Below are 14,960 nucleotides of genomic sequence, written 5' to 3' on the forward strand. Positions count from 1 at the left end.
TCTACGCTATGAATGTGTTTGTTTAAAGGATGTGTTTGGGTGTAGGCTCGCTTTGGCATAAATTGACTCTTGTTTGCCCATTATACATGACACAAAACAACTGTGATCAGACATGACAACACAAGTCAGTAGCTTGTCAATGTGGATGGAACAGTAGATCAAGAAGAAGTTAATGATATAAATTATTTATTTTGTTTTTTACAAAGGCTACATAGTTCAACGCATAATATCTAAATGTTTAAATCTATAAAAGTTAATTGATTACATTCTAATCTAACACATATATAACTCTAAGAATCTGTACATGTGTTGATACATGTCTAATATGTTTGATAGATTTCTCCTGTGGTCCTTTCATATAATTAAGAATATATAGGTGTAAAGAAACAAAGGCTATGTCAAATTATTCCAAGAGACATGCATGAGAAGGTCCCCGGAAGGTCCCCCGACTGTCTTTTGATGGGTTCCTGGCTGACAAAAAAACATTGAGAACCTTAGGTTTATGCAATAAAAATGAGTTAGATACAACTGCAGACACACACCTGTATCTTTGAGAGTCCTGTGGACTAAAGTGAAGAGACATTTTTGTCCCTCCACCTGAGTGTCACTGAAAATTTAATCTATGAAGATATTTTTTGCATTTATAAATAAATCATAGTCTACTTAATCTTCCAGGACAGGGGAGTGCATACACACTCTGAGGAGCAATAGTCTACCTGCTGGACCTGCTGACAGAATAATGCATTAAAACAGAAATATCTGATCGAGCACAACATTTGACAGCATTTTGATGATTACATTGTAATGTTATCAGTATCAGCCATGCATTATGTTTGTCTGTGTTTTTCCTTAATGAAGCCAAGCGGATTCTATTTCTGGCATCAATGTGAAGCCTAGCTGCTGGCAGAGGTCACTGTAGGGCGATAAATATAAATTTCTCCTGGAGGACTGCGAGATTGCACGGACATGTATGGGTCTATATGCAAATAAAAATCACTGTTAGGCTCTTAAAATATGTCTGTAGGGTTTAAAAGTCTTAAAGTGGGTTGTGCATTAGGTGAGTTTGTAATAACAGCTTCACGACTTAATTTATGATGAAGGAATTCCTTTTATAATTATGCTGGACAATCTGGGGCTATAGTCATATAGCTTAGTCTCATCATGAGGCTACTACAAAGTAGTGAATTGTTGTAAGGTGTGTGTGTGTGTGTGTGTGTGTGTGTGTGTGTGTGTATCATCCAGCCCCCCTCCCCCCGCCCTCTCTGTCTTTGTCCCTCCTCTGTAGTCGTCGGAGGAGCGCTCTCCATCTAGCCGCGCATCCTGCTCCAGAGCACCACCAGGATGATCCGCCGCTGCACCGACACCGACAACCTTCACTTCACTTTCACACTCATTTAACCCTTCAATCGGACCCCCGCCGGCCGCCGCTCTACACCCATGCTTTGCCCTCCTCCTGAGATGCGATACCATTGTACAATTTCCCGGAGAATATCTTCATCTTCCGTCGCTCCTCGCTGATAGAGAGCATGCCCGACTCGGGGACGGCAGCGGCGGGCGCTGCTGCAGCCGCGGCGGCCACCGCCAGCGGCTCGGCCACCGCCGGCGACGGCACCGAGAGCTCCCGGCACCGACACCGAGCGCAGCAGGGAGACGCGGAGAGGCCGGAGCCGGGCACTGCCCCGGCACAACAATCCTCCGGAGTACTGGGTGAGTCGTGTGTGCTTTCTTTGGCTTTGGACGATGCGGTTTTGAAGCGCAGAGGGGAAGAGAGGACAGGTGGACGTGATGTTGGGAAACGAGACGAGCACCGCACCATCATACACCTCGCGGCACTGTTCTTTTGTCTCCACGAGGGCGTCCCAAAATTACCACTTGGTTAGACTACAGGCCTGTAAATAATAGCTTTGCGGTTTAAAAAAAATCCATTGGTGTTTTATCCTCTCTTTAGAAATAAATATACATTTTGGCATATCCGAGTGTCTGCTTTTGACCTTATTCCCCGTTTCCTCCTGTCATGACAAGCCTGTTTCCTCAGTATTCCTATGGGTAGCCTACTTGTAGTAATTGCTGCTATAGTCTTTTTCTCCTTATAGGCTGCTAGTAGGCTACGATTGGCTGCTAGTTGTTTTTATTTATGGTGTTTCCGTTCAGTTCTGTGTTATGAGATCTGCCAGGTAACCAAATGTTTATTAACTTCATGATGTCATCCAGGGATTTCTGAACTACTGTAGCCTGACTAGACCACTTCAGACTGCCAGTGTCTATTTGCATTTTATTGCCTCAGTGGATAGGGCAGGTGCATGTTTTGTTATTTTAATGAGGGTTAAGCCATTAAGGCTGCTCTAATCTTCCAATAATGTGGTTGTATGTGTGGTGTGGTTTAAACCCCAGTGCTCTCCCTATGTAATTTTTTAGGGAGTCCTAAAATTATAGCATTATCTACCTGTTTAACAGGGTAAACATATTAAACACGCTTTCTGTTTACACTCCACAACACTGATCAGAATAGGCCAAATTGTAGCGAGTATTGCAAGTGTAGCTATTTTTGGAACAGAACACAATATTAGCCCGGGTAGAGAGCCTCAGCTGTCGAGCCAGGGTTATTTTCCTGTGTGCGGGCTGCAGGGAGAGACTGCCTCTGTGCTCCCTTCTAGTACTGCTGCAGAGTGATGCAGTAGAGCAGTGGGCTGTCAGCCGATGAGCGCTCCTTTCCACACTTGGTCGAGGTAACCTGAGCCGCTGACTGGAAGAGCAGCCTGATGCACAAAGCGGTGCCACCTTTGGTCCTTGAATGGTTTACAGGAGGGTATGAGGGTCAATAGAGTGAAGATTTTACACTTACTTCATTAGCTAGAAGCAGTACTCTGAGTTATGAGGTGGAATGGGGGTCCAAACCTGTCACTCATAAGAATTTACTGGTACCAGACCCTTAATAAATGGACATCAGTGGACATAAATGCATAGGGCTGGGTATCAAAACTATCTTTTTTGTTGCTGTCTGACATGTATCTGTTGTTGCAAGAATCCAAAACTGTCAAGTACTGAAAGCTGGCATCTGATGCTGGTCAGATTTGTAATCTTGTCTCCTTAATCTTTGATCAGATAGTCCCAAGAGTATGCCAATTGTAAGTGGAGAAAAGGGTTTAAAAATATTCCTTTTTCATAAACTAGGGTATTGATGAGGTATTGTTTGTGTATCAGTACCAAATACGTAGGTATAGTATCACTGTAGAATTTGAATTCAAATGATACTCAGCCCTACTCAGGTTTTTTTAAGACATGAGAAGGTTTGGGAGTCTGTGTTTTAATCCACTAGTTGGGTTTGAGTGTCCGTAAAGTGAAGATTACTTCAATTTTCCAGTTATTTCATTAGCTAGAAGCAGTACTGGGAGTAAAGAGGAGGACTGGGACTCTAAACAGGGTCAGGGTAGAGGCAGGTGGCAAACATCTGCTCATATAAAAGTTTACTGATCACAAAGCTTCAATAAATATACATAATACATATAATACAGCGATCAAAACTAAACATGTTTCTGTAGCATCCAGAACTGTAAAGTACTGAGAAGTGGTATTGATGCCTCGCCAGATTTGAAATTTGTTTCCTTGTTCTTTGATCATGTAGTTCCTGATCTGAAAGCAGAAGTTTGGCATGGAAACATTGGCCTATTTTGCAAAAAGAAGTTAAGGGTTTGTAGAAAAAAAACATGTTTATATTACTTAAACTAGGGTACAGATAAGCTACTGCTTGGGTTTCAACACAGAAAACTCAGGTATTTTATAACTGTAGAAGCTAAACAATACTCAGCCCTACATACAGGTTTATTCTTGGTGTTTTTTTAGACAGAAGTAGGCTTGAGAGACTGTGTTTAAGCCCATTATTAAGTTGGGTAATATTATGTCCACAAGAGAAGGAATAAATTCCCCCACCGAAAAATCAAATCAAAGCTGCTTTTACAAAGCACAACAGTTAAAAATCATAGTGGCTACATATTACAAACAAGACCACTGCACAGTGACTGCAGGGTACTCACACACAGTGAATAGTGTAAATACAAGCTTCGATCGTTCATGTGTGAATCTTCACAGCCACATGCTGTTCCCTCATTAGACCTGTAACCATTCAATGAAATAACAACAGGTTCAAAACATGCCTGTTCTCTTTTTTTTAAGAACCACTCATACAAACAACTTCACACTATACACTGCGCTTCTCTCGGTCCTGAGCAAAACACCTGCCATGATATAGTGACGTCACACACACAAGCTGCAGCTACTCAGAAACACCAGTGAAATACACTCCGGAAAAACACCAGGGACAGACCTTTGCACCATTCAGGAAGGAAGGCAACTGCCTGGTCTCCCCAACTAAAAGAGCCCTAAACAGCCCTAAACAGCAGATAAGAAAAATGTAAAATGATTATACTGTCTGAACCTATTGTACCTTGAAATAAATTACAAAAGACCCCCAAAGCACTAAAACAAATATCAATTTCCCTCTTTACATAATGGCCTGACTCATTTTTTCAGGTTTTTCTGGAGATTTCACCAGAGGTGGCCAGCATCATGAGAAGATTTAGGCAAAAAAAAAATTTTGTCAAAAAATGACATGCAACTCCACTGTATGCTACTTACTCAATGTATAATTCTGCTTGAGAGGAAACCATTGTACTACTACATTAACCTGACAGAGAAATGTTATTGGCTCTTTTGCATATTCAGATTTTACTCAAAAAGTATAACAATTAAAATATGATGCATTATTATAGTATAATCTCCACAGGGAAAGCTTGTTACCTGGGCTAATATTATTGTCTCTTCCATAGATATCCTGCATTATAATAGAATATTTAAGTACATCTGGAGATATGTGAAGGATACACAAATATTCTTTGTATAGTTTGATGTCACAGATAACAGTTAATGAAGATGTTTTCTTGAAGAAGTACTGAACTGATACTGAAGTAAAAGAACCCCCATCAAAAACCAAAAATAAATAAAAAGGAAAACAGATCCTGTATCCACTGTACTTTTTTAGGGGAATACATTTTTTCTTTTTGTGGGCAGAATATTTTCTCCCCATCCATCAGGACCACCTGCTCTGTGTTAAATTGCTGTCAAATCCATGCAGCGCCTCCTGCCTGTTTTTGTTCTTTTTTGGAGAATATTGTGTCTGACAGTGACTCCATAAAGCCGTAGGGATGGTAAAATGTGTAAACTTATACTGAAGACCACATGCATCCCAAACAATAAAATACTTAAATCACAGTTTGTTGTTAACAATAATGAAAGGTTGGATGTGTGTTGGAAATGTAATGAGCAGTGACCACCGTCTGGCCTTCACAAAACCTCTGGTCCCCACTTGCCTGTAGAGTATATTCCCCTGCATGGGTCATGAGGCAGCAGGATTGGCTTTTGGGACTTCAGTGGGATTAGCATGATATCACATAACCGCCCTCAAACGTGTCAGTGTCAGTCAGCTAGCACAGTCAGGGTAATTTCTCCAGTTGAGATTTTGGTTGCAGCCTGGAAGGATTTTCCTCACTGGAGGCTTGGATGCTTGATTGTCTCCATGCCTCCACCACATTTTCCTAATCCCTCCACAGTAGACTGGAATGACTTTGATCCTCTCAGTCATCTTCCTTTGTAGCTCCAACACTCACAAGCCAGCGTTTCAAAGATTAATTAAGCGGCCATCATTAGAAAATGCAACGTAAAAGTCGCACCAATTAGTTTGCGTTCCCTCTGAGGCCAGTGTTGATAAGATTCTGTGTTATGGAAATCAGGTCATGTAATTTGTGGTCGCCCAATCAGCCAGCACAGGGGTTTAGGATTTAGGACATTTGATAGGATATACAGTGAGATTCATCCTTATATTAGAAAAAGACATGATGATAATGGGTTTCAGCCTGCAATATTTTGTCTCTGAATAATACTTTCCCAAAAAAACTGTGGAATTTGACCTACCTCTATTGGACAATTTTTTACTTTTATTCTGTATTTTTATCTTCAGGTTTAATTCACACAAAGTTTTTTGGTTGTGGGTTCATGAAACTTGGGGCTTAATGAGGCTTTGTGGAGATGACAACTGAGTAGTTTCTCTCATCAGAACAGTGTCCAAAATACTTCAGTAATTAATGAACCCACATGCATGTGTATCCTTCACAACAGCTGTGACTATAATTGCCCATTTTGGAATATGCAGTAATTACAATTTTTTGTCACACTATTACAGGACAGTCTGCATCATGAACTGGTTTTATTTCTTTGCTTTTTTAAACTGTTTCACTAAATTAAATAGCTCTCACGTCATAAAATATAAGAAAAGTTTACTTTTTAATGCAATCAGAACAGTGGAATCTGCATTTGCATGTAACACAGTCACTGTAATGTCTAATATCATAGGTCTACTTCTTATGCAATCTGTTTGTTACACATTTTTGCATGTAAATTATTGTTTAAAAATCAATATTGCTTTTGAGAGTTGATGCAGTAACACAAAACACCTTTTCCTACACCCCCAATGTGCACCCACATAGGGGTGTCTAAAAGATAAAAAAATACAAGAAAGTTAAACTAAATAGGATAAAAATACCAAGATTGACAACTAAATAAGTAAAGCACCTCATCACAATGGTAATCTTAAATAATTACAGTGGCCCATCAGTTTAAAAACTGTCTTTACGTTGATTATTTTTTCCTTTCAGTACACTTTCATTAACCTTGGTATTGGTACAGGTGCAGTGGTCTGAGCCAAGATAAAGATATCTTCTTCTTTTTTTTGCCATCTAGATAGTCTTTTTTTCCACTCATGCTTTGGGCTGATATTGAGGCAATGGTGAGATCTGAAGGGTCCATTTTCATCTATGTAAACTTGTTAAACTCGCTTGGCATTATTATGTGCACTTTACAGTCTGCAGAATGCATGAGGAAAATGTATTAAGCAGGGTTCTGCACTCATCTACAGACTCTTGGCCAGGCCTCCGCTCGCTCTCTCTCTGCCTCTTAAGCGAGCAGAATACCTCGGCTTCGCTTCAGACAGATTTAGTCAGGTTCAGTGTCACACAGGTTGCTTTAAATACAGCAGTGTAAGGCAGGGCAGTGTTGAGAGGAAAAAATCATCACCCTCGCTGAACTTCCCAGAAGAAGAGCTGTTTGTCACTGCAGCAGACAGACTGAGCCATTGGTTTTGTGCCCTCCCACAGCTTCATTAATGAAGGAGCTGATGAATGTAATGCAGTGTGATATAATGACAGCAGTGTGTTGTGCCTAATGACTCCGAACTTAATGCCTCTCACTCTCTGCATCTCTTTGCTCATCTCACTCTTACTCATTGCATGCTCCACAGAGATATATTTCCTGTTCTCCTTCCTCTCTCCCCCTCTGGAGAAGGTATTGAGCTGCACATTAGTTGCATTAGAGAGCGAGGAAATCGCCTCTATGTGGGGTGACCTTGATGCTGGTAATGCTGGAGCTTTATTAACCTCACCTGCTCGGTCAAACACACAACTGACAGATTACTTTGGTGAACCAGCTCTTGATGGGGGCAGATACTTCATGGTAGAATTAAGCAGACCATCAGGCTAACTATGAAAATTAAGTAGCTGGCTCCTTACTGTGATAACACTTCACGTTTATTACGAGCAGCTTGCCTCGTAATTAAGATCGTTACAGTGAAGTCGGTGCTGGTCAGATGAAGGTAAACACTGCAGTTAGCGCCTGCATCATTTTAACAGATGCCGTTTGTGTGGCTGGTACTCATTTCATGGTCTATTTTCAGGCATAGTGGCTGAATGTGTTCATGCAGACTAGCCAAACTCAACCTCCTGCTGCAGGAAACACAAGATTCATCATTGTGAGGATTAGGGACCCATCAATCCGATACTGACCTTACTGTATTAAGCGGATCATAAATCAGATTTATGTGTTGATTCACATTTAAAGGTTTTTTTCAACCTGGATATTATTTCCCCCATTTTTGTGTCTTAATTACTAATGGGGTCAACAATTGTTTTACTGTATATTTTACACATTTCATGTTCTTATCCTTAATTTATTTATCTTTTTTTTTTCTTACACACCGTGGGACTGTGACAAACATTATTAGATTAGATTAGATTATACTTTATTGATCCCACAACAGGGAAATTAACCTGCCAAAGCAGCAAAAATAGAAGCAAAAGGTGTAAATATATATTATTATATAATATAAATCACTAAAATAAAAATATTTAAAAATTATTTATTTCAGTCTCTGTGTCTTGTACATATGGAAAATTGACAATAAAGTTGACTTTGAATTTTTGGTCCAATATTAAGCAGCTGCAAATTAATCCTTCAATCAAAATATGCACCATCAATACAAATCCACAAAAAGTGTTTGTTTTTGCCACTGACAGTCTCATATTATTATTTTAAGTGGACCATTCAGAGGAACTTTCTCTTTACCTTTCGCTTGATCTGGTTTGTTCGTTATTGTGTCTAACCAAGTCTCGCTCAAGGAGAAGTCTCGTTCTGAAAACTCACAGATGACTGGTTGCCGGCATAGAACAGTAAAAAACATGAGTGAGAGATTTGGAAAGAGAAGTGCAGGAAGTGTGGCAGAACATAAAACATAGCTTTGGGTTATTTAAAATATTTTCAATGTCATGGCTGAACATTTAGCTGAAGAGGTGTAATGGTTCTGAAACTGCAACATAAACATTGTTTTGCAGTGGCTGGTTACAGTATTCCCACTTAATACTGGACCAGAAAAGTTTCCCTTTAATACAGGTTATATAATTCCCTGTTTCAGTTATAGTCATTCTGTCATGGTGGGCAGTTGACTCAGTTTTTAGTGTCCTTGCCTTAATGTTAGCTGAGATAAAAGATTAGTTTTACAGTGTGGTAATCAGATTGTACATTTTGGGAAAGACAGTATGACTTCTCTGAGTCCAGGTACTGCAATCGATCTCATATTTTACAGAAGAGCCTTCTTGAAAAGCCAGGTGACCTTGGCTGATATTTTTTGTCTTTGTGTTTGGTTAATGCCCTTTTTACTGAGGATGGTCTGTTTGTTGCACAGAGCTGATGATGCTACCTTATTTGACAGATTTTAAGGGACAGAAAAGAACAAATAGTTGATATGTTTCAGAGTTTCGATCATGTGTTTAAACAGTATTTTGTTTCTTGCATCAACTAAATTCTTAAACAAACCACCAGCAGCACGCTCTGTTGAATTTATATCCGTTTAGTGACGGATCAGTGTGGCCGCACCCTCCGGCCAACAGCTTGTGCGTCTTTTTGTTACCCGATTCGTGTTGGCTTGTTTTTGTAAATGTAGAGATGATCCCACACATGTCCCACCTGCACTATCAATCACCTTCAGGAGACGGCACCCCCCTGTAACTGCTGGGTAGATACCTGCATCCAGAGCCATTAGATGCAGTATGTTTTAGGAAGTTTCTGTCCCAGAGTTGTGATAAACCATCTGTCTTGCCAGTGGTGATTCTCATGACCTAGATTCTCAAGTTTTTAATGGCTTAATCATATCACCCATAATGCATCTTTGCCTCTAGCCAACCAACTTCTAAATCCCCATTCATGCTCTCTGGAAATTCACACTTTTCCATTTATAGCCGTGAAGATTATCAAACTGTAAGCAGAAAATGATAATGCACACTCCAGAGCTTAATGCACTCCAAGCACAGAGCGGGTGCTGCTGGTGCCGCCTGTCTCCAGCTGCCTCATGTGGAAGCAGTGACATGTCGCAGAGACCTTATCGGTGAGTTTAGGCTCCATTCTCTGGGATCAAAGCAGAGTCAATAACCAGCCTCCTCCTGTGTGTAACTGGTATGCATTACTGAAGGGAAAAGTAGGATTGAAGTGCGTTTGGTCACCCTGTCCTTTATCCTCCCTGGCTGTACTGACTAGGCCTGCTCTTTTTCTTTGGTAGTTGCTAAGCAAAGCCAGGAGAAACACAATGACCATAGTGAAGAATGCTGTTTTTAGCCTCAGTCGTGGGGAATTGCTCCACATTAGCCACTCTGCAGCCCCTGGAGAAGGCTAAAGGGCTATGAAAGTGTAACGTACAACACATGGGGGAGAAAAGCTCTTCCTCCAGCAGCAAATAAGTAGACATTTTATCCAAGTCAGTGTTCGCACAGAGCCAGTCAATGGGAAGCAAGGGAATCTTAAAGCTTAGCCAGTCTGAAATGTATGTCTTTGTCATTTTTATTATAGCTGTTTTCCTCTTGTGACTTGTTTTATGTAGCTGTGAAATTTTTACATTTGTATGATAGGTAGAGAAGTGCTAATCTTCCCCCTTTTTTCCTGCGTAGCTCTGCATGTTTGTCTTGTTTGGTAATGGTGCAGGGCAGGAAAGGGCACTTGTTAAGTGCAAGGAACAGAATCAGAGCTCATCAGCCTCTACCGCGTTTATCTCCGACTGAAGTGTTCAGAGAAAGTAACTTATGCGCTGCTCTCTAATGGAAAAAACTACATATATTAGCATAGAGCCCACAGCTGTAGATGACAGATATGAGCTTGGCAGAGGGCTCTCCTCTGAGATTTCACCTCAATGCATCTTGCATCAAAATTAGGCATTTCCCCTTTTCTGTCTTTCCTTTTTAATTAGTTTTCCTTGTTGATGTAGAGGATAGGTTTAAGTAAATCGCTTCTCACACAATGCTTGCCGGAAGCAACATCTGTCACCACGGCACTGCATTATTTTTATAAGCCCTTGTTGGGCTTCCTGTAATGTCAGCACCATTAACCTTCAAAAACATGGCTGTGGAGCCAAGGACTAAGCATCCTATAGTTTGAGCTATTACATCATCAAGTATCAATGTCACATAACACGTATACAAAGCGTACTAAATCCTTTGGTGTAAGTCAAATATTCACTCTCTTTTAGTTCTGTTTTTGCTCTCTTTAGCTGCTGTGGCCAGAGGCATTAAGGAGTCAGGTTGTCCTCCCATTCTTATGAACACAATCTATCTCCAGAACGCCTTGAGGGAATTCCTTCAAATTTGGCACAAACATTCACTTGGACTCACAGAGGAACTGAGAACATTCTGGAGGTCAAAGCTCATCGTCTCTGTGACCTCACTAAATGTGTTTTTGGCCATAACTGAAGAAAACATTTGCTAATCATGACACATCTTACACAAAATGTCTAGTTGGATGAAATGATAAAGCGATGCCATTTGATATCCAAAGGTCAAAGGTCATCTTCGCTGTGACATATTTTGGAAAAACACTTTTCAACCCATTTTTCAACACCATAACTCAGGAACTGTTGTGTAGAAGAACCTTCAAATAATAACCAAAGGGAAAATTTGCTTTCCAATATGCTGCAGTTTTACAATAAAGATTTTTTTCTACCAACAACTCAACATATTACTTTCTGCTTTCAAAATAAAACTTTTCAGGTTAACACAAATACTAATACTGAATTGCAGACAGCAGGCAATATTTCCTCACATATTTCATGGAAATAATGTAAATAGCATGTTTTAGCATGTTGATTTAAACTACTTTGAACTTAACAACATAAATTACATTTAGTTCCCTTAAACCTTGAGTTCAAACTATAACAATTCACAGCTGGGACAGAAGGTGAGATATTTGGTCGGACACTGAATTGCTGACATTAATCTTGGTTGCCACGTTGAAACTGTGGCGATTGTTTCGATCTTATGAGCTGCGGGGTTGAAGATGGTTAAGAATCCAGTTTTTAGAATTTAAAGTTTCTTTGAAGCAACATCCAGTTTTGAAGCATTGATTACTGTCTTGGCTACATAAGTCCGAACCCTTTACACTGTCTATGGTCTGGACAGACATGGATGTAAACTACTACTTGGCTGGTTGACTCAACTGTGTGATGGTCTAGTTTTTAATAACATTGAACCTACTTTAATAATGGCATAAGTGATGTTGCTAAAAAGATTGAAGAAGCCTGTTAGACCTTGGATTAGCACTTAATTTCCAGCATTTCATCTACATTAAGCTGAAGAAGCTTTCAGGTGCTATATAAATTCAGTGTCAGCTTATTCTGGTCCTCCTTATGAGCCACTTGATATTTACACTGAGTGAAGTATCTAAACTCCAGACTCCATCAAGTGGAAATATTCTTGATGTCTTGAGCATCATTTTACACATAGTTTCCCATAATTCAGCCTGGCATCTGTGGGAGCTTTGGGATCTCCTCTAAACAAAAGTTTGGTTGGTTTAAACAAAGCTCGGCTGTTCGGCATTGCTTGCACTGAAGGGTGACGGGGGGGGGTTGAAGAGGTTGGAGTGTGTGATTAGTACTGAGGTAGTTTTGACTCTTCTCCTTTTTGTTTTGTTTTGTTTTGTATCTTTTGTTCTTCATCTGAAGAGTCCAGTACGATTCTGACCCCTGCCTTTAATCAGAATTTGAATGTGGTGAAAGTCTTTTCACAACCAAGGGGGAACATGCTGTTCCAGCTGGTATATTTGCACATTGTCAATGTTAACTGATGAAAGCCTTCAGTAGTAAAGTACAGGCTTTTATTCAGCTCCTGTCTCATATATTTCCTCTGCATTCACCCCTCTGTTTTCTTTTTTCTCCTCTTTTTGTTTACTGCTCAGTCCACACCATCACGTTTAAAAGAACACGTACTCTCCATCCCGTCTGCTGCAACATGGCTGTTTTGTTGGCTAGACACCTTTTTGTCATATGATGAGAGAATGATGATTCTGGTGCACTGTGTTCTGCTTGCTGCAGTCTTTACTCCTGTCAATATCCTCAAAAATTGCTATGAGAAGGATGCAATTGTGCAGTGTTTCTGATAATGCCTGACGAAATTGGCTGTCAAGGAAAATAAGCCGCACTGCCACAGCGGTAACATCCGTATTTGCATCTGCGAGTGAAATATCTCCAGTTTTTTTCTGCTTTCCTCCTGATCAGTGTTTATTGAAGCATATGAGTCACAGCCTGTTGTTTGTGTGAAGGTCTTGGAGTAGGACGGTCTCCATTCACATAGATAAGTCATTAATCCGCCTCTTTTTGAAACAGAGGAGGCGTCACCAATTTAAAGATGCAGCGACTATGAAAAACTGTAAAATCAGTTAAATTTGCTCAGTCCTGCTGTCGTTTCAGATGGACCAGGCATTCGATATTTTAATAAAACATCCATATTACAGTTCCTGTGCTGCTTCTACAGTACAACATGTGTAACATGTCTCTGCAGAAACTCTTGAGCTAAATAAATCAGAATGAAATGCTTCATAGACCTTCCTCAATCTCCTTTTTGAAAGGCACAAGAAATCAAAGCCAACTAAGTCATTAAAGATGTCTTCCTCTGCTTGTCATTCTGCAGGAAAGGAAGTGGGAGGAATGGTGTAGTAATGTACAATAATCACTGGTTCCTCTGGGTATTGATTGGACTCAGAGCCTCCCTCCCGTCTTTCCTGTCCAAGAATAGAATATCGTACCATCATACAGATCGGTTAATCCACAGCCATCAGACTGACTGACTCACTGCTACAGTAGCTTGTCTCTAAATTCACTCTTTTATTATCCTTTCTTGCTCTATTGCCACAGTGCCCCGCATAATTTCTGTCGTGAATAGAAATACCCAGTTTGCCTGACTTTATTGAAACGTCTCACTACATTAGAGTGGCTGATTATCTAATGATTATAATTATGAAAGAACTCCCAAGACACTGGCACAAACTGAATCCCCCCAATTTTGATGAAAGCAATCTCCTCTTTTTATTCCTTTCCATAATCCAATTAACCCGCTGCTAAACAACTTTCCCAGACAAAAAGGTTGCCAGGTTTAAGTCTGGTACAGTCAGTCAGATGTACAGTAACAGTCCCTACATTAGACACTAATGCCCTCTGTTAAAGCTCCTTAAATATGCATGAGTCTGTTTTCTCTGAACGCCTGAGTTGTTAGGTCCTCCATATGACCCTCACTGTGCTCCGAATGGGAAAACTCTTTGTGTCATAGTGATTAAATTTGCAGTTCAGTGCAGCGGGCCCCCCTCCATACCTTTAGGTAAAACGTTGAAAGTAAAATAAATGCACATTTATTTTGGAATAATAGGTTGTGTATTTTGAGATTGGAACAGCTTTTATGGCGGTTTTCAAAATGAAGCTGCAACCGGTTAGCTTAGCAGAAAAGACTGGGGGAAACAGCTAGCATGGCTCTGTTGGAAGGTAACAAATCTGCCTAGCAACACCTTTAAAGCAAATTAATTAAACTGTAATATGTTTGTTTTTCTCTCAAGAGGCAACCTCTGGGTCTGAAAAAATAATAGAAGTCTATGAGAAAAATACTCTACTTCTAACTTTATTTTTTATCTCAGTAAACCTTTTCCAATTTAGTTTATTATCTCAATCGCTGTTTTTGAGTCAATACAGAATGGTTTTACATTTACATTAAGTCATTTAGCAGGCGCTTTTATCCAAAGTGACTTACAGAAAAAGGGAAACAATCAAGCTATAGTGGGATAAGTGCGATAAGAGGCGTTAGTTCACCAATAAGTGCTCACATTCAGAGAAATTACATATTAATATCCTACTGTCCTTCTTAACAAGGCAAGTTCTGGCTCCAAGATCAAGATGGTGACAGCTAAAACTGCAAACTCAAGGCTCCAGGTTCATTTAATATTCTGATGGTAGATGCTAGATCCCAACCACTGAATGAATGGCTAAGATAGGTTTAGGCATGAGGAGTGTGATGGGTAAAGGTTACAGTCAGAAATTCTAGCTAAAGCTTCCATGGCAAAATCAAGGCTCCAGCTTAATTTAGACCCACAGACTTAAGAGCAGTATGAATATTATGATGGTAGATGCTAGATTCCAACACCCGAATGGTGATGGCTGATAGGCTTAGCATGAGGAGTATGATGGGTCAAGGTTAGGGTAAGAATATCAGACTAAGCCAATCAGAGACAGAATATAGGCATTCTTTCGCCACATTAGGAAAAAAAAAAAACATTCCCAATGT

General features: G+C 40.1%; 1 protein-coding gene across 1 annotated transcript in view; it reads left to right on the top strand.

Annotated features, from left to right (window-relative positions):
- Nucleotides 1–1,526: 1,526 nt before the first annotated feature.
- ano8b (anoctamin 8b) overlaps nucleotides 1,527–14,960 on the top strand; it is a 50,174-nt gene continuing 36,740 nt past the window's right edge. Inside the window, exon 1 of the mRNA XM_059341424.1 lies at nucleotides 1,527–1,707. Coding sequence (XP_059197407.1) covers nucleotides 1,527–1,707 — 181 coding nt within the window. The remainder of the gene's footprint in view (nucleotides 1,708–14,960) is intronic.

Source organism: Centropristis striata, chromosome 9, assembly GCF_030273125.1.
Source record: "Centropristis striata isolate RG_2023a ecotype Rhode Island chromosome 9, C.striata_1.0, whole genome shotgun sequence".
Classification (NCBI taxonomy): Eukaryota; Metazoa; Chordata; class Actinopteri; order Perciformes; family Serranidae; genus Centropristis; species Centropristis striata.